The sequence below is a fragment of the Macrotis lagotis genome, chromosome 1 (genome assembly GCF_037893015.1).
Source record: "Macrotis lagotis isolate mMagLag1 chromosome 1, bilby.v1.9.chrom.fasta, whole genome shotgun sequence".
NCBI classification, from domain to species: Eukaryota; Metazoa; Chordata; class Mammalia; order Peramelemorphia; family Peramelidae; genus Macrotis; species Macrotis lagotis.
Window position 1 is genome coordinate 425,317,163 of NC_133658.1, and position 21,323 is coordinate 425,338,485.

At 35.0% G+C, this 21,323-nt stretch overlaps 1 protein-coding gene across 2 annotated transcripts in view; it reads left to right on the plus strand.

The window, feature by feature from the left end:
- The window catches only part of YY1 (YY1 transcription factor), a 40,229-nt gene that overhangs the window by 11,269 nt on the left and 7,637 nt on the right, over window positions 1–21,323 (plus strand). For both annotated transcript variants that reach the window (XM_074213081.1, XM_074213080.1), the window contains 3 exons: window positions 12,332–12,494; window positions 18,633–18,693; window positions 20,518–20,676. In XM_074213081.1, coding sequence (XP_074069182.1) covers window positions 12,332–12,494; window positions 18,633–18,693; window positions 20,518–20,676 — 383 coding nt within the window. The remainder of the gene's footprint in view (window positions 1–12,331; window positions 12,495–18,632; window positions 18,694–20,517; window positions 20,677–21,323) is intronic.

Here is a 21,323-nt window from a genome sequence, read left to right on the forward strand (position 1 = left end):
TGCAGACTGGAAATGTTAAAGGACTTGAGAGAGATTTGTGCAGTGTGATTGTCAGCAGGGACTTCCTTAATGAGGAAAGGAGTCGATTTTTGGATTAAGCACATGAACCTGAATGAAGAATACTAAGGTTAAAGGGAAGATATCAGCAAAGTTCTTTTAAAGTTTTATCAGAAGAAATGTTTAGGGGCAGCTAAGGTGGCACAATAGCATCTAGAGGACTTGAGTTCAAATATGGCCTCAGACACTTAATACTTATTTAACTGTGTGACCTTGAGCAAGTCACTTAGCCCCATTGCCTTGCAGAAATCAAAATGAAAAGAATGCACTTCAAAGCACTTAAAATCCTCTGAGAATGATAGAAATAGAAGGGACAGTGTTGTGAGAGATTGATTGAAGGAGAGAAAGATCATTTCCAGCAGAAGTGAAATAGGGAAGGTTTCATTGGGGGGAGGTGGCACCAGAACTGAGCCTTGAATGGAAAGACTTTAAAAATTGATAATCTTTTTTTATCACATTAATTTCCCTAAATGCTGCTCCCCTATAACAAAGAAGTTAAAGAACACATAAACCAGGTGCAGCATATGTGAGTTACTCCACACTCACAGCCATCTACTTCATTAAAGAAAGAAGGGAAGCACCATTCTCATGTCTTTCAGAGCTATTTAATTTCAGAATTTTTGCTTTTTTTTCCATTTGTAGTTTTGAGATGTGTTTTATTTTCTTGTGTCTACTTTTACTTCACTTTGAATTGGTTGTTTTTTGTGTTCTTCATATTCATTGTGTCAGCTCAGTAATTATCCATTACATTGATGTATAATGTTTAACTATTTCCCAGTTGATGGGCATATATGATTTGTTTCCATTTCTTTACAACAAAAAAAATGCTCTCAATATAGTATTGATTGTAGTTTTTATATTTGACGTGCTTGAATTGTTACTCCTAGTAATGAGTTTTCTTGGTCAAAAGGAAATTGACATTTGCAAATGCATTCTTTGTGAATAAAAGGATTTCAACAGGGGGAAGGTTTTTTTTTCAGACTGGGATGATATATATAAGCATGGAAGCTTTAGATGTGGAAGAGACTAGAGAACTAGTATAACCTACTCATTTTGCAAATGAAGAAAAGACCCAGAAGAAATGGAAGCAAAGTATGAGAACATCAATTGGGGAATGGCTAAACAAAATAGTATCTGAATATCAGATTTTATTGCATTGTAAATAGTAGTGATTATGAAGAAAAACACATGGGAAGAGCTGCATAGCTCTGGTGATGAAATTAAGAAAAGATGACTATTTGATGATATAAACAGTATTGAGAATGAAAGTGATCAGTTGTCATGTCAAAAGATCATAGATTGGGAACTGGAAGCGATCTTAACTGCCAAGGGTGTAATTCAGCCTTCTACTTTCTCCTATCCCATTTATAAATGAGAAATTTTGGCCCACGGAGATTTAAGTGACTTCACCCCAGAGTCTCACAGTAAATAATTGAGGTGGTACTCTTTGTGAGATGTCTCCTTTTTGGTGGTCTGTTATTCAGTCGTATCTGACTCTTTAGGACTCCATTTGAGGTTTTCTTGGAAAATTACTGGAATGGTTTGCCATTTCCTTCTCCATCTCTTTTTAGATGAGTAACTGAGGCAGCAAGGTAAGGTGAGTTGCCCAGGGACAGACAGCTAATAAGGATCTGAGACTAGATTTCAATTCAGGAAGATGAGTCTCCCTAGCTCCAAGCCCAACACTATTCACTGGGGCACCTAGCTACAAATGGCCTGGCAATACAAAATGAGGCAGAGAATTAGAGTCCTTACATCAAATACTTGGGTCTTTTTCACTGTATTCAGGGTGAGTAATTGGAAAGAGGATAAGAATGGGGACTAGATTGTGGTGTGTATGAAGTAGACTAGAAAGCTAATTGGGAACTGAGCAGGGCTTTGGATGCTAAGTTGAGAAGTTTCTACTTTATTGTGATAGAGGTGAGGAGTTAGAAAACCATCATTAAAGATGTCTTAAGTAGGTGAGTTTCAGCTTCTGCTTATTAATAATTACTTCAGCAGCATGCGGGGGTTGTATTAGAGGGTATGATTAAGACTACAGTTTTAGTGGGGGAAGTCAAGGGATGAATTCAAGTAAGAAACACTTCTTCAGTGTTAGAAAGTATAGCATGTTCTAGATTCAGTATGAAAAATGATGAAAATTAGAAATAAGTTGTCTATGTCTACTTTATTTAACCTACCTTCTTTTCAATAATTTCATTGTCCATTGGTAATTCGACCACAGATTAGAACATAATACTGATGAGGCTAGCTACAGGGAACAAATTGTTCATGACTATACAACATAAAGGGAGTTGCATCCATCTGTCTCAGAAATGTAACACTATGGATCTGATTTTCATGAAATCTAGCAAGCTTGTTAACAGAACTCAAAGTATGTAGGGGCCTTGATCCATTTAAGAACATCAAGTCTGGTTTCAGCAGGACAAGAGTCCTTTTTACCCACAATGTGGTATAATGGAAACATTACACTTGAAGTCAGTGTTTGAGTACAGACTCCAAAAACACTTGAACAATTCATTTTAGCAAGCTATAGTTTCCTCATGTAAAATGGATATAATGATTCTTGTACTCAGCAAACTCATAATTATTTTGGCTAGTGTTTTGTTGCCCATGAAGAACCATATAAACTATGAGCTGCTTTTATCTCCTTTTTGCATACCTTTCCCTTTTTATCATCAGAAAATTTGAATTTCTTAGCCTTTGTTGCCAGAGAAATCAAATGTGCCTAATTCAAACTTTCTTAACATAGCTGTTGATTGACTGAAAAGTGGCTCAAAAGAAAATTTAGTCAATTTACTCTGTCCTAAGTTTATTGAGCATGATTTATAATAAGATTTAAATTCTGGGGTGGCTCGGTGGCACAGTGGTTAAAGCACCGGCCCTGGAGTCAGGAGTACCTGGGTTCAAATCCGCTTGCTTGCAGACACTTAATAATTAATTACCTAGCCCTGTGGCCTTGGGCAAGCCACTTAACACCATTTGCCTTGCAAAAACCTTAAAAAGAAAGACTAAATTCTGTAGGAACAGAGGTTAAGTAAATAACATCACAAGTAGTAATGTTCATTGAATATTACTGTAGATTAGCCAAAATGGGGGGGGGGGGGGGCTCTGATCCATTACACCTTTACACTAACACTGAAAAAAATCTAAAAAAGAGTGCCAGACTGAATAAGATCAGAATTCTACCATAAATCATCCTTCTAGGTCAAAATTAAGAATTTCCATTGTTGGGGAACTATGAGAGCTGGGATTACAGACTCATTGCTCCATATCCCAGCTATTATTAGGTTATAAAGTTATGAGTTTTTTAAAAATATAAATGAATTGAAAGCTTTGGAGGACACTTGGGCAGGACAGCTCAGCATAAGAAGTTCAAAACCCTGCCCTAGATAATAGACTCCCTGAAAAGTAAAGTGAACCAAACAGAAGACTTATTCCATAAGTCATTAAGAAGTGGTAAAGTCAAAAGATGAAATAGAGAATAAAAAGTAATTCATAGCAGAAACAACTGACTTGGAAAACTAAATCGTAAAGAAGAGGTAATTTAAGAATCACTCTTACTTAAAAACAATGACTAGAAGAAAAAAAAAGAACCCACTTCTAGAAGCTGTGAAAATCGAATCCACCTGTAACCTCTTCATTTATTTAAGGCAATGGGGTTAAGTGACTTGTCCAAGGTTCATACAGCTAGGTAACTAGTGTCTGAGGTTGCAGGACTTGAGCCTCAGGTCCTCCTGACCCCAGGGCTGGTGCTCTATCCACTGTACCACCTATCTGCCCCTGTAACCTCTTTAAAGAAATCCCAACATCCAGAACTTCCCTGGGTAAATTAAAAAATATGGTAAGCAGCCAGTTTAAAAAAAAGTTAATGAGGAACCCCAGTTAAGATCACACAAGATGTTAGCAGCTACCACAATAAAAGAGCAGAGATGGTGGAATAAGCTTATACCAAAAGGCAAAAAATAAATGTTTAATGATAATAATATTTACATCTACACATTTTCTAGCCAAATATTGTGCTAAGTGCTTTACAATTATAATTATTATCTCATTTGTTCCTTATAGCAGCATTAGGAGATAGGTACTATTAGTTAAACCCATTTTGCAAATGGAGAAAGTAAAGTGACCTCTAGGCTCATTTGGCTAAGTGAGTGTCTAAAACTGGATTTGTTTTCAGTCTTCTGATTCCTGGCCCAGCACTTTCTCCATTGCACCACCTAGTTTACAATCAAGAATAAATTATCGTGAAAAATCTAATAATAATCCTGCAGAGAAGAAAACAAATCTTAAACTCCCAATGAAAGACTAAAGTTGAATGAAAACTTTGACAAACACTGAGAATAAAGAGAAATGTAAAAAAGGCAAATGTAAGGAAGTAATCAGAAAGGATACACTGGAAGAGGTTTTTGTTGTTTGCATCTTTAATAGGGGAAGAAATGCATCTCATAACTGAAAAGAGTGCAAGTATAGAAGTCTAAATACACAAATGTTACTCAAACTTCAGTTGATCTCAGAAAAGAACCTGGAGAATAATACATATATTTTGAAATTGTGAAAAGGAATTTCAAAAAAAATTTTTTTTTTTTTAATTCATTGAAAGGATCAACCAGGATTCCCATGGATTAGAGTGCTGCTTACCTCATGACAGAGAGACAAATAAGAGGGAATTTTGCATTTTTGGACATAAATGACGTGGGAGAATTTTTGCAGTGGTTTTGTTTTTCCTTGTGTTCAGTTAACAAAAAGATACTACTAGTGTCTGCTTAGAAATAGTGCATAAAGCACAGGCCCTGGATTCCGGAGTACCTGGGTTCAAATCCGGTCTCAGATAATTATTACCTAGCTGTGTGGCCTTGGGCAAGCCACTTAACCCCATTTGCCTTGCAAAAAAACCTTAAAAAAAGAAAAAGAATTCATGCAACACATTCTAAGGTATAGACATGTAAAGTAAAAAGGAGAGAAGGGGGGAAAGGGGAGGATGTAGGTGATAGGGAAGAGGTTAGATCATAGGAGAGAATAGTCAGATATAACACATTTTCAATCACCAACAGCACCAGTGGAAAAATATGGAAGTAACTTTTGTGATGAACTTACTATAAAGAATGTGATCCACCCAGGACAGAGCTGATGGTATCAGAACACAGACTGAAACACATTTTTTTCTCTTACTTTATTTTTCATGAAGGTCTATATTTTGGGGGGGGGGTTATGTTTACTTTTAAACAAAAATATTTTAGTAATGTAGTAAAAAATCACTTGTACAAAATAAATTTTTAAAAAATTCATGCAGTTTACTTAATTGTTATATAATTTAAAGGTGACTTTAAATTTGAGTAAGATGATCTGATAAAAGATTCATAGCATAGTTGTCCAGGAGCACTGCAAATGAAATAAGAATGTGGATGGGTAGGAGAGGACTTGTAAATGTAGTTCTATAATTTTGGCTTAGAAAATTATATATTGGGTTGTAAGCATTATATTATAGTGGGATAATCACTGGTTCTAGAGACAAAAGACCTGAGTTCAAATCCTGTTGCTATTTGTTTAGCTTAAGCAGGTTATTTACTTTCTCTGGGTCGTAGTTTCTTTATGTAAAATGAAGAATCTGTTTTAGATGACCTTCTTTAGTATCTTCCTGTACCTAGGACTATTATCCTAAAGCATGTGCTTCTAGTTCATTCTTCTTTGTCTTATTTAACATATTTACTATTAAAATGTCTTGTAAACTAGTTTTATGTTAGAGAGATAAGGAAATCATTAGATTTAATAATATTAATTTAGGTGAATATTGTATTCTATCCGTAATAAAAAAACAGTTCATATAACATTTCAAATCATTTTTCAACAGGGCAGAATACCAAGCATTGACTGACTAAATCAATATTCTTTGTCAACAGGTACAAATTATCTTTGACCTTAAAAGAATGAATGACTGGTGCAAAGTATAATATCAAATTAAGAACACTTTAGACTAAATACATAGAGCACAAGGTTGACACAAAAATGATTTTTTTTAAAGGTCCTGTCCTCAAGAAGTTTGTAATGTTTTTTTCTTTTTAAAAGTTTTGTTGATATCTTGTTCCATTCAGTTCTGGCTATATATAGTTGAACCCTCCCTTACAACAAAGGAAACCAGAACCAGTGTCTTCAGTTTATAAGATGCTCATAGTTTAATTGGGGGGGGGGGGGTTTAGAACATAAAAGTAGATAGCTATAACTGCTCTTTCCATTTGATAATGGTGAGAGAAGGTTTTAAGGCTGGAGACGGATCTCTTTTCATTGAAGAGATCGTAATATCTGAAATGATTCTTAAAAAGAATACCTCAAAACATAAATTGTTATAATGCCTTGCATTTTAGTTTACAAGGTACCTTTATATATATTTACAATATGCTTCTGTGAGGTACATTGTACAAATTAGCTGGGACAAATTTAAATAATTTTGTTGACATGCAAACCTTACAAATTTTAATACATCTTTTTTTAAAAATTGTAATATAATGCCTTTTAGGCAATCAGTTTTTTGCATGTTTTGGCATTGAGTTCACAAGATTTTCTTTTAGTTGTTTAATTCTTCATCATGAAACTTTATTTTGGACACAGTTCTGTCAAAGCATATTCATCTATTTAGGTAGATTTCTTAATCTTAGGGGCGGCTAGGTGGCTTAGGGGATAAAGCACCGGCCTTGGAGTCAGGAGTACCTGGGTTCAAATCCGGTCTCAGACACTTAATAATGATCTAGCTGTGTGGCCTTGGGCAAGCCACTTAACCCCATTTGCCTTGCAAAAAAAAACCCAAAAAAAGATTTCTTAATCTTTCGTGATGTGTGGTATTGTATTAAAGATATGTTGGTTGGTATTCCATCTACTTGGGAATTCTGTTTCTTAGTATAACAATATAGTTATCAGATTATCATTCAGTAGGAATAAGACTTTCAGGGTCCCCTAAGAATAAATCCCCAAAACATTTTTACTTGGTTTGAATATTTTCTAGACAGAAGATAACAAGGTTTATACAGGTTCATTCACCTGTACTTCAGTCAGCAGTTTTGATATAATCTCAATGAAAAACTGTTTTGTCAGTAATTTTTTTCATTCTGTAGTATTCCCGTCTTTATATTGTCTTACAAGTATATTTTTTTCTTCATAGCAGTGGTTAACAGTTTGATTACTGCTCTTCTTAATGCGCTTTCAACTTCAAGAAGTCTACACCACACAGGAGAGGAATCAGTAACAACTCCATCTTTGCAGTCTCTCTGAAGGCCTTTGCTTGTTTTTTGAGAATTAGACTTTTGCAACAATAAAGAGTTTGTCAGTGCTTGGTGCTTGATCATAGGCCTTTGTTTTTCAGAGCAATTGATCAAAAAATATTTGATTGTGGACTTGAATGACACTTGAAACATTTGACTTCCCCAGACCAGTAGTTCCTGTAATATCTCTAACAATGGTTGAAGTGTACTAGAGCTTCATAACTTTTGCACATTTCCTTGGAATGATATAAAAACAAGAATTAACAGTACAACAAAAGAAGCATTGAAACAAAGTACCACAAAATCTAGCATTCAGATGACCAAATCAAAATAAAAATAGTGAGATCATGTTGGATTTAGAGTCTTCTGATTTCATCAGATGATCTTAGCCTGATGTCAGTAGATATGACTTGCTGTCCAAAAATGAAGCCATGTTAAAATTATTGTTGGTCTCAAATGATTTATACTCCATCATAGTTAGTGCAGGTTTTAGGTGAATAGAGGTAAAACTTCAATCTTTAATTTGATTAATGTCAGGATCTCCCAGGTCAGAAAAAGTCATACCAATGCAGCTAATTTGCAACTTCTACAGTTTTAGATTGTTGCTTTGGGAAAAAAACCTATAAGCTTGAATCAGAGGTGGGGACTTGAAATAGCTAGTCAGGAGAAAATACATTTTAAGCACATGAGATATAAACAAAGAGATGGAGATGGGCAAACAGTACAGGAACAAGATCCTGTTAATGGTCTAATTTAAGTAACTTGCCCCAGGGTCACATAGCTAGGTAAATTATTAAGTGTCTGAGAATGGATTTGAACTCAGGTCCTCCTTGTTCCAGGGCTGGTGCTCTATCCATTGGGCCATCTAGTAGCTGCTGGAAAAGGTGGGTCTTAATCAAACCGGAGGGATTCAAAAGCAAGAATCAATTGAAGCAATTTACTCAATGAAGATATTGGGTGTGAGAAGATAATTCAGGTGACCAAATCAGGGTTAGCTTTAGCAAAGAATCTCTAGCTAGAGGGCCCATATTACCCATAACTATTGCAGTAATTTTCTCATTGTTCTCCTTACACCTAATTTGTCAGCTTTTTCATTGATTGCTCCACATAGTTGCCCTTGACAACAAAATGATTGCTAAATTCTAGTGTGACCATGTCGTCACTCCTGCTCAAGAATTCTAAGGCTCCCTTGCCTCTGGGATCAAATAACAAAGCCTCCCTTTCCAGTCTTACACATTATTCCTCTTCAGTCATCTTAGTGTCCAGCCAAAATGGTTTGTTTGTTGTTCCTCACACTCAAAACTTTCTATGTTTGTATAGACTATTCCTCCTGCTTATAATGTCCTCCCTTGAGGTTTCCTTTTAGAAACTCTCCTACAGATACTGAGACCTTTTCTTGATTTTTTTTCCCTTCCCTTACTCTTTTCCCAAAATAAGTGACTTTGTTTTTTACTAGATGTTATAATTTCACCTTCTAGAATGTAAAATTCCTTAAAGCCAGATACTGTTTAAAGTTGTCCTTTGTATACCAGGTTATAGCATTGTGCCCATGATATTTTAAATGTCTATACTTAATTTAGTTGATAAAATGAGAGCCCAGTGGAGTTGTAATGGAACCAAACAGTCAGCCTCTTAGAAAGGCTAAATATTTTCCAGAATTCCAGACCAAGATTTTTTTTACATGATCCTGCTTAATAGTTTAGAGACCTTTATTGGCAAATCATTCTTGTTCTCTGAGCTACAATGTTGTTATCTGTAAAGTTCCCTGACAAGATTGTTTTGTGGATCTCATTTATGTGTATATTTTTAGTGTTGGCATAAGTACAAACTTTTTTGATAGAGAAATTTTTTTTAAGGTTTTTGCAAGGCAAATGGGGTTAAGTGACTTGCCCAAGGCCACACACAGCTAGGTAATTATTAAGTGTCCGAGGCCAGATTTGAACCCAGGTACTCCTGACTCCAGGGCCAGTGCTTTATCCACTACGCCACCTAGCCACCCCTAATAGAGAAATTTTCAGCTATGACTTTGGCATAATTGTTTTATAGAAATAGTACTCAAATGTCTGTAGTCTTAATACTGTGGATGAGTTCCTTCTAATGATTCCAATCAAATCTCATCTGTTGGGTAAAAGAATTATGTCACCAAATAACCAATCCCATTTGACTTGATGTGTGTGTGTGTGTGTGTGTGTGTGTGTATTTATATAGCTTTAGAATTTAAAGATAGAAGGACTTTATTATTTTAATTTTTTTCCCTGTTTATTGACATTAACATTTCATTTTAATTAACATTTTTACTAAACTTCAAATGTACATTCAATTTTTTCCAAAGCTTGAATTCTATGACTTCCTTAGAACTAGGATATGTAAAATGGTGTGCAAGTGTCTGAGCTGGGATTTTAAGTCAGTTCTTCTTGACTCCTGGGCTGGTGCTCTGTCCATTGCCCTCATTGACCTGTTTTTAACTGAACCTCTTGTTTTTATCTCCATGATTGCTTCTACTTTATTAGCATATGATAACAGTGATTGTCTGACAAGCGCTGAGAATAATTTGAGGTTTATAGTACATAGGCTCTTAAACTTGAGTGAGGGGAGATAAAAGATTAAGGAAGAGAGAAAATTGATCACCTTTTCCTCTGACAACACAATAACTGGTGTTCCCATTTTGTGGTGTAGGGGGATGGAAAGAGTATGTGTTAGATAGCCATTGCCCAGACTTTTTCCCACACTCAGATTTTTTTTTTTTCCCTGCAGAGCTGCAGAGACACTAAAAACTAAAACTGAATCATTTTTAAACTTCTGGGTGTATAATAGATATTTTGCTTCAGTGCTTAGAATGGGAGTAAAGGTAGTTGGATAAGGAAGAAGACACCAAAGTAGCATTCTGAAGTATTACTTAATAGTGTTGGGGAATTGTCTTATAAACCACCTTATGTATGGGGAAACTATGACATAGTAGAAAGGGAACTTGGAAATCTCATCCAATTTTGGTCAATATCCTTAAACTTTTCTTGGCTTCAGGTTTTTTTTAATCTATAAAGTAAGGATAAAAATAGTTCTTAACTCTTTGCATAAATAATTTTTTTTTATACGGGATGTATGCTCAACAGTAATATTCTTAATTTGTTGTCCCTGGCAGTAAAACAAACAAACAAACTTAGAGCTATATATGTGCTTTTGTGGGTAAATGGGGCAGGTCAGATAGTGAGTTTGGGGATGTCATCTCTACTGGGGGCAAGCAAGTTTGCTTTGCTAAGAAAAGTACTGTTCTTAGGATAAGGACTTGAAAAAGAAAGGTTGAGTCAATAGGTCTGTAGGGAAGAAGATTCTAGGAAAAAGGATCACAAAAGTAAAGCACAAGGTTATGGAACTTTTCATAAATAGTCCACTATTATGATAGCTTATAGAGAAATTGAAGAGAAGGCTAAAAGAGTAGGTTAAAACTAAATCTTGGATTGTTTTGACTGACAAACCGGGTTGTGTTCCCCATAGTAGAGAATAGGAATCACTGGAGTTTCTATTAACCATATAAATTATGAGATTATTTTGGTAGCTGTGTGAAAAATATTAACAAATGGGAGACTTTTTGGATACTGTGGCAGACACTTGAAAAAGGTGAAATCGAAGAGTTGGGAGAGAAGATTTCACAATTGAACAAATGGAGGGAGAAAGAAAAATTAGAAATAATTGAAATTCTATGCCAGAGGGTTGATTAGAAGGATGATAGTGCCACAAGAGCAAAGAAGTTAGGAGGGGCAAATTGGGGGACAGAAAAGTTCAGATGATAAAATTAATAAATATTGTGGGGATGTCAAGAAAAAGGTCAGCCTGGCTTTTAGTAAAGACCCTGTTAGGAAACATAACCTAATAATTTCAAACAGAAGATCTCTCTGGAACATGCAGATTATATTTTGGTTTGGATATAGGACCACATTCAAAGCAGGGAGCCTTTAGAGTTAGGTTATTGTTGATCTTATAAAACAAAGACATCCTGGATTATTGTGGATATAGAGAATGCCTTGGAACCAGGAAGGTGTAGATCTTGGTCTCTGATATTTATTGGCTACATGTTCCTGGGCAAGTCGCTAAACTTCAGTTCTCTAGGCAACTTTCTTATACTCAGAAATTGTTTCCTCACTAGTAGTTCCCAAAATCAATGAAGTCAAAATCTAGTGTATTCCTTTGGGTTTTAGACAGGAAAGTGGACGTACTACAGTTTCTGCTCCAAAGATTATTAAGGAAGATATTTTTGGAGAACTTAACCTTTTTTCCCAGGAAGAACAGGAAAGATATGAAAGATTTCAAGATCATTCTCCAAGACTTGGTAACTGGATATAGGAAATAATAGGGAGGAAAGGTAATTGGGTTTTGATTGTATTAGATTTGAACTGCTTTAATGCAGGATATTCCACATGCAGGCGTCTTCCAAGCAGTTGATCATGAGGAGTTGAGTTATGCTAGTTAAAATAAAGAAGAAATCTTTTCTTCTCTACCCCAAGTCTTACATGTTATCTCTACTAAATTTTGTTTCAACTAAATATGATTTAAGTTTTTGTCATTGTGTGTGTGTATAATCATCATCACTTCTATTCCCTCTCCCCTACCTTGAATCATCTCTGGGGATTTGTAAGATTCTTAAGGGTGGGAACTAAAATATCTTTACATCTCACACAGTTATTACAGTGCCTTATAATAAGTTAATGCATTATTTAAAAGGTCAAGATTTAATATTAGGAAAACAATGGAATTTTTAAAAGGGGAAGTCATAATCATAATTGAGAGACAGATATTTTAGGAATCTGTTCTGAGGAGTCAGTGAGATTGTTAAAAAGAGGTTATTTGGCGGCGAGAGAAAAATCATTGAATATCTGGTGGGGGGGGAATAGCAGTTTCAGTAGAAGAAAGAAGTGACTATAGGAAAGTGTATGTTGCTGGTTACTTTAACTTTGAGAAGTTAAAGCAGTTTTAACTGAATCTACACATCTTTATAAATCCTAGGGTAATCTCATAATGTGTTTCAGATGATAAAAAAGACATTGACCATGAGACAGTGGTGGAAGAACAGATCATTGGAGAGAATTCACCTCCTGATTATTCTGAGTACATGACAGGCAAGAAACTTCCTCCTGGAGGAATACCAGGCATTGACCTCTCAGATCCTAAGCAACTGGCTGAATTTGCTAGGTAAGTCACAAAAATTGCCGCCACCCCCACCAGTACCTCCATTTAAAAAAAAAATTTTAGAAAAACTCTTTAAGTTCTGACCAGCCATGATATTTACTGTGCCTTAGTCACCATTGTAGTTTGTATTATTTTATGAGGAAAAACAAAAGTGGTAAGTTATATTTTAAGCAAAGTGTGCTAATTAGTGTGGCAGCATTTTGGAGTCTTTGAGGTCATAGATTGCAGAAAAAATGTCTCCCTTACAGAAACCAAATCATCCTTTACCACATTAACTTGGCTGATTTTTTTTTTCCTGATTTTGAAAGTATATTGATTGACATTTAGGAATCTTGGATTCTAGGGAGTTATTCACCCATTCTGTACCTCTGATACAATGTGATAGATTGTTTTGGTCAGATCATTAAGCAGCCATTTCCTTATCCCTAACTACACAGGCAGCTGACTTGGACTCTCTAGGTCAATAACTGGTGAAAGTTAGAAGACATTTGAACCAATGCCCATGTGCAAAAGCTCTTGCCTTAGATGCTAGCTGTCTTTATCATCCTGGGTTTACCAGTAACATTGACTTCCCAGCATCAGTTTTATTAATTTGCTATAAAATAAGAATAATAGTACCTGTTTCTCGGGGTTGTTATGAGGATCAAATGACATAACCTGTAAAGCATTTTGCAGACTTTAAAATATTACTTAAATGATATTTAGGAAGAAAATGGAACTTTATGGAACTCTATTTGGAGTCAGGACCAGTCTCCAATACTCACTGGCCTTCAGTTTCTTCAGCTTCAAATAAAAGATAATAACTTGGCATGCCTATTTCATGGAGTTGTCATGACAACTTAAGTTATGAGCTTTGTAAATTTTTAAAGGGTACATAACATTTAACAATGAGGAGACTTCATGGAACAAGACTGCATTGTCAGAGGTTATTTGGACCTCGAAGTTGATGTTGAAGTACGTTAGCCTTCACTGTGGTTTAGTGACCTATTTGTAACTATACTTTATTCAATTGATGCTATGGGCAACTAGAAAATACTATTGTTAACTTATGGTAGTGGTGATATGCTTTCTTGATTCCTTCTGCTAGCATCATCAGGTAAGTTGACCTGACTTGCCTTATCCAATGGTAATTAAATATAGCACCTTGCAGCAAGACACTATTTATTGAAGAGCACTAGTGTAGAATTAAGTATTTCTCTTCCAAATTATGTCAGTAGGTAGCTTATAATACAAGTTTAAAGCTCATCACATTATAAAATCATTATGCGAAAGCTTTGTCTTAAACTTGGTGGGGGAGGGCCTTTTAAAAGAAAAACTACCACATTTCTAGATTGGTTTATGGAATGTTTCTTAATAATTTCTTTCTGGTTAAAAGCGATCATTCCCCGCGCCTGCAGCCCGCGGCCCCCCCCCCCGGGATTATATATCTGTGTCCAATTTGTTTTTCTCTCTTCTGGTCTTAACCCACTTATGTTGTAAACTGAGGAACTATATGCATTGAATTCCTTATTTAGAAGCATTCTAAAACAATGATAATACCATTGGTTATAGAAAGCACTTTGTAATTGATCCGGGTAAATTGATAAATTCTAAATCCAGGGGTCACTCTGATAGCATGGGAATGGGAGAAAATCAGCATTTGGAATGTGCTGTTGACTGTGATGAAAATAATGACTTTGAGAGACCTAGCATGATATAGAATAATAATAACAATCCCTCACATTTCCATAACATTTTTATGGCTTTACAAATTGGTTTATAAATCATCTGTGGGAAGGCAGAGCAAATGGTATCCATTTTACAGATGGGGAAACTTTGGCACAAAATGGTGAAACGACTGATTTATTGTTAAGAAGCAGAACTAGTATTCAAACAAATGTCTTCTGATTCTAAGTCTAGTTCTCTTAATCACTGTAACCCTATCATAGAGATGGGTGAAGGTATCTGATCAGAGATAGAGAAAATAGCATTGAAGACTGAATTACTCCCTTTGGAGAAAATTGTTAGACATCAAATTTATTTGGGCCTGATCCACCTCCCTTTTCCACCCATCCTCCATCTCTGCCACCTGCTGTTTAGTGCCTTTGTGCTTTGGCACACCATGTTGCTTTCCATAAACTACCCATGCTCCAAAATTGTCTTTGTTTTCAAGTGGAGTTGAGGGGAAATGGGGGGTTGTGTACTTAAGACTCCTTTTCTTCAAGCCAAAAAGAAAGTAGTAAAATGATCTAATTATAAGTGATTCATATTGAGAGGTTTATGACCAGTAGGAACTTAATTGGTATAGTTTGAACAGGAACATCTTCCCAGTTAAAAACATTTTTAGGGGTGGCTAGGTGGCACGGCAGATAGAGCACCAGCCTTGGGAGTCAGGAGTATCTGAGTTCAAATCCAATCTCAGATACTTAATAAAACCTAGCTGTGTGGCCTTGGGTAAGCCATTTAATCCCATTTGCCTTGCAAGAACCTAATATATATATATATATAAAATATAATATAATTATATGTGTATATATACATATAAATTTGGAAGGGGATTTAAGTGTCCTTAGTCAATTGTAGCTCTTGGTTTTGCCCTTAATTTTGTTTAAGTAATTCATTTTGATTTTTGGCACAACAGACTGCAAAAGTTAGTTCTCTGAGCATCCACCAGACAGTATACAAATTGATATATAAGTCAGTAATATTTTTAAGAGCAACTCATTTGAGGATAATTTTCATTACATATTTTGGTTTCTGAAATGATTTGATCATTAAACCTTTTATCAAATTTCTTCAAAAGCAATGACATCCTTTCTATAAAGTGGTAAGTTCTATATGGGCTTTTGGCCTGCTCATATATTCCAAGGATTCCAGAATGTTCATAAAATCTCAGGAGTAGGCGGGATCTTAGAAGTTATCTATCATAATTGAATATAAACTTCCTGAGGACAGAAACTGTACTTTTTGTATTTTGTATCAATCTAATAAGCACATAATCCTTTGCAGTGTTGAATGGAATCTAGCCAAGTACATAACCTAAAACGTGAATCACTTGACATCCCCACCAGACTTGAAGATCTCCAGTGATTTGAAACTTGCTATATCAAAAGGCAGCCCATTGTACTTCTAGATATCTCAGATTCTTAGGGAAGATCTTTCAAAAAAAAATTTAATTTCCTGGATAATCCATCTAAAAGTCCCCTAAACCTAGCAGAATGAAAATGAGATCAGTGATAGTATCAGAAGACATGGAAGAGTGATGTTTCCACTAACTCTGCATTCCTTTCTCAGGCTTGAACTTCTTTCTAAAACACCTTTTCATGATATTGGGATTATAGATTGCTGTAGAAACTCTTACAATGTAAATTAAACTTAATTTCATGTCCCTTGGCACTAAGATAACCCTTTTGCAGCTTTAACTGTGCTTGTTTCAAGAAGCCAACTTTCCCAAAACAAAAATTTCTTGGAGTTGAAATGGTCAATTTTGAGCTCTTTAAAAAAAATATGGTGGTTGGATTTCCTTTATCCAATTTTGTGAATCTACTAAATAAAATGTCTTTTGTGCTAGCCTGTTTCTTCTGTCTCATCCTCAGCTTTTAAGGGGCAATGGTTTACACTTTCAGGTAATTCTAGATGGTTATTCCTCATTAACCCATGAATCTATCAAGTTTAAATTTTGTTTCTGGTATTCAATCTTAATTACTTCCTAAGTGGTTAGAAAAAGATACTTCATCAAAATACCTTTGAAAGCCAGTGGATGTTCTGAGTAGGATTAGATAAATTAAATCTTTATTGGATAGCATTTTTAAAATTAAGAAACCACCCTTTTTCAGAAATTGAATTGTCTTTTTAGTTTTCTACCAGCCTCATTAACTCTTAATTTTTATTCTGCCCTCAAATATTTAACTTATTATGATTCTTTAAGAACAAGACTTGAGGGGCAGCTAGGTGGCGTAGTGGATAAAGCACCGGCCCTGGAGTCCAGGAGTACCTTGGTTCAAATCCAGTCTCAAAACACTTAGTAATTATCTAGCTGTGTGGCCTTGAGCAAGCCACTTAATCCCGTTTGCCTTGCAAAAAAAACCTTTAAAAAATAAAATAAATTAATGGATAATTATTCTCATTACTAATTCATTATTTAAATTTGTTGGGTCATTGTAAACATAGTCAATTACAAAGAATTCTAGGTGGAGAGAGACACAAGACTTGTGAATCAAAGGGTGTAATTTAAAATATTCCAATTGAAATTTATTCTCCCTTAACTTTAAAAAAGGAGAGATGATGCTTGATTAAAGTTTCATTGTATCATGCCCATTTTTGTCTTATAACTGGAAATATTTTTTGCTTTTTCATTTTGAAGCCTTCAAAACTAAAAGAAATAAAAAATGATTATAGGTTTGTTTTTTGGTTTTTATTAATGCAGAATGAGAATGTGGGAGAATTCTCATTAAAACTAGAGCTCTTAAAACTTGATTTTTATCAAGTTTCAAATTTGGCCTGTTGTATTTGAATAAAAAGTCATAGTATTTGGTATCATTGGCACTGACTTCTAAGAATTAGCAGTTTTCGATCCAACCTCTAGGTGGAGCAGTGGTACTAAAAAATCTTGTATAGCCTACTTCTAGATATGGATACTGGCCTAACCCTAGATTTTTGAGTCTTTTTTACTGAACAAAGCCAAGTACAATACTTAGAAAATATTTGTTAATTATAGTGATAATCCAGTTACAAAGATTGATAGCCTTTTTCTTGAGGGCACTTAACCTATACCTCATCTGTTTGTGAGAATACCTAGGTATTTGGTCCCTACAAGAGTCTGCTCATTTTGAGAACTTGTCTAATTATTTCCTTTCTACCCTACGTAAATCCTAAGGGAGAAGGGAGAAATTGAAGGGAAGGCTGTTTTGTTTTGTTTTGTTTTTATACACCTTTGCCAAAAGACCCAAGTTTTAGGTCAGTGAAAATGCCAGGTAAGTCAGAGCATAATTTAGGAACCAGCCATGAATCAAAGAGCTGAGGCTTCTTTCTACATGTGGTGATCCTTTGATCTCTTTCTTTCTTTGTACCTCATTTGGCAGTAAGAATCCCCATAGTAACAGTTGATGAGATTTGGACATTGTTTTGTGTTTACAACGAACCCTACTGTGACCCACTATTATAATTACTATCTTGGCTTTTATGTATTAGCATAGTGCTATGTATGGAGTAGAAAGCACTGGACTTGGTCAGATCTGGGTTTGAGTCCTGGTTCTACCATGTAACTTAGCAAATCGCTTCCTCTGTTCCTTTCTATAAAAATGGAACTAGTGACAATTGAACTGACAAGGTAAAGTACTTTGTAAGTAAACTATAGATAGCTCTGTGGAAATAACTTGTTCCTATAGCATTTTTTTCTTAAGCCCATACTTTTTTCCAATTCTTTTCTAATTCTTTACCTACTGTCCTAAGGTTTACAGTGGAAAGTCAGAATTAAAGAAAATCTCTTTACTCCATGACCTATATTACAGTCCATGCTCTACTTTTGTCAGAATGTTTGATTATTAAAACATCAGTTCCTAGATTCTTTATTCTGGTTCTAGGATTTCATTGATGTCTAACATAAAATATATTGAATCTATTTTATGTAGAATACATATGTATTCTATGTAGAATACATAACCAAAGTTTAGTAGAGATTAGAGAGATGAAAATCAAGCCTAATAGCATTTAATAAAAGCTGTATTTTATGGTGCTGAACTTAAACCGGTACTAGCAAACCTTACTACAATTAGTCAACTGATGGGTGTCCCAAGGTCTGTATTCAGGATAGTATTCATTTGATTCAAAGACTGAATGAGAAATAAAGAGTTGAAGCTGCAGAAAGGCAGATTTTTGACTTGATGTATTTTAAATACAAACTTTTTATAAAATCATTAGTGCTAACAAAAAGTAGAATGAGCTGCCTTGGTATAGGTAGTGAGTTGTCTTACCCCACTGGAAGTCTCAGCAAGGATGTTAGATATTTGTATCCTGGTTGAACTAGGTGTCTTCTGAGGCCCTCCTACTCTGAGTTATGATAGCTCTACAATTTTTATATTAGGATAACATTTCAGGGAATATGATTTATTTCAGTTGAGTCTACCCACTCCTGCAAATGCCTGTCTCTCTCTCTTTTGTAAGAATGAAGCCAAGAAAAATAAAAGAAGATGATGCTCCAAGAACAATAGCTTGCCCTCATAAAGTAAGTAATGCTAGGGGGTTTATGGGAGTTTGGTGATAATTGTCATTACATTGTAGAATGTTTTTTTTATTACATTTTTCCATCTTCCTATTGACAACACTTTGCCCCTAGAGTTCTTTTGTTAAAATAAGATTTGACTTATCTCTGAATTAGATAATCTCTTTGGTGTAGGTAGCTTTTTGATGTAGCTCTTTTTTCCTAAAAGTCCGCTTTAGATAAAGGGAGTAGCACTGTCATCCCAGTCTATTTATTAATATAATATTAAGTATTTTCCTTTTTAAGCATTTTATCAGTATTTGGAATTTATTCAAATGGTACTAACCTAATATTATCTTTACCTCAAAGTTCTGATAAATTATTGGGACAATAGGATTGTTTTTCCTCAACTCAGACTTTCGGTGACTGATCACAATCTTTCTTCACTTGGGGCATGAATTTCTCTTCTAGGTTAGTTTCATACAACAGCAAAATAGTCTTGGTACTAGGCCTGTAATCAAAGCCTTTCTAGCTTGCAGTAGGTTCTTCCCAGACTTAATTCTCTACTGATACATCCATGCAACCATGAGGAAGAATTTTGAGTTAGGTCTAGAAGTTGGTAAAGGGAATAAGATAAACAAAAAAACCAAGGAAATGTCTCAAGGTAGGGAGTAAAGATGCATAAATTTAGCTTCAGCAAAATCCATATATTATATAATTCAGTATTCACAGTTTGTTTCCCAGTCTGACTTCACTGGATTGATTTTGAGATTTGTGAGGAAGGACTTCATTGGGATCAGAAGTGAAAAGAGAATAAAAATAGTAATATTAAGTTTCTACCATCTCTCATTTCTTTAATTTTTAAAAATCTAATTTCCCAAATAGCTACTTAGTAGTCAAGGTGAAATGCCTTTGGTTCCTCTAAAACCCTCAATCTCAACTCTGTTCACCATATACCACCCTTTTGTCTTGGAACTGTTCAAACAGTTATTTATTCTGTCCTTCTATCATGCTGTTTTATCATTTTTCCAACCACTCCATTATTTGGCAACAACTGCAGAAGAAATTGTTATTGACACGCTTCTTAAGCACCACATATTCATCAGCCTCAACATGCATTGCATTGGTAGTCAGTTTGTCTGCTTCTCTCTGTTCTTCGTGTCTCACAGAAATCAATTTCTTCTGTAGTTGCCATTCCTTGGAGACCCTCTTGCTTCTTTCTCTGTCAAGAAGGGGAAAGAGGCAAAGAGAGAAGAAAGAGGGAAGTAGGAGATGGAGAATGACAGACCATACTTGCACCAAAGACTATGGGGCCCACCAAAGGTAGTGGTGGAGTGCCATCATTTTAATTCCATTTCTTTATCAGTGCTTCTTTCCATTAATATTTTTGTGGACAACAGATTTGGGAGATACAAAGGAAATAGACTAGATAGAGAATCAGGAGACCTGGGTTCTAGTCCCAGTTCTGCCACAGATGAGCCATGCTGCCTTGAGCAAGTCACTTCCCTTCTCTGGGCCCCAGTTTCCTCATTTGTAAAGTAAAAGGGTTAAACTGCATGATAGCCTTTTTGGTCTCTTAACATTCTGTAATTTATTTTGAAGTGATTATTAACCACATTTACCACTAGAGAAGAATCTAAATTAAAAATACTTGAAATCATTGATCTTTGTAAAGTAAATTTTAGTGTAATTTTTAAGTAAAATAAGAATTGTGGGTTGGCAGAAGTGAGCAGACTGATGGAAGTTTTGGGGTTTTTTTTAAGGTGACAGTAGTATTCTAGTCTAATAGGATTTGAATAATTAAAAAATTTTAGGCAAAAATAATGAAGTTTTTCTCTCTGCTTTAAGGGATGCACAAAGATGTTCAGGGATAACTCTGCCATGAGAAAACATCTGCACACCCATGGTCCTAGAGTCCACGTATGTGCAGAATGTGGAAAGGCTTTTGTTGAGAGTTCAAAACTAAAACGGCATCAACTGGTTCATACTGGAGAGAAGCCCTTTCAGGTATAGCTTATTCTTTCTTCTGTCTGCTTTATATAATATAAATGGGCTGGAAGGTAGTAGCGTCGATATACTGTACATATACAAGCCATGGTATTTTTTAGCATTTATGAGTTACCTTAGATGTATTACATTTTGTTTTGTTTTGTTTTTTCTTTTGGCTCCATATGTAGTTCGCTCACTACCTCTAACCAGGTATTTGGGGAAAAGTTTGCTAGGGGAGAAAATGGCAATCTTCTATTAGAGGAAGTTTATAATTTTGTCTTTGTGCTATGGTTTAAGAATATTTAATAATTTTTCAAGATAATATTTAAGAATTATTTTCTGATATATTTCTTAAGATCAAAATATATCATTTATATCTAATTAGCTCAATTAATCAAGTGTAGTCATGTAATATATATATACTTTTAATATATTAATCTGTAGCAATAAGCTTAATTTTTGTTTCTTTGAGATTATCTTTTATACAGAACTTAATATAATAAATTGATTAATGTTTTAAAAAGCAGGATTTCAATTTTTAGATTTTAATATTAGAAATTAAAAAAACTGCTAGGGAGCATGGTATAATTTAAGTTTTAGGGAGCCAGTTAATTCAGTAATTTTTCTGTCAGTTTGCAGATATTCAAATTGTATCTTGAATTCAC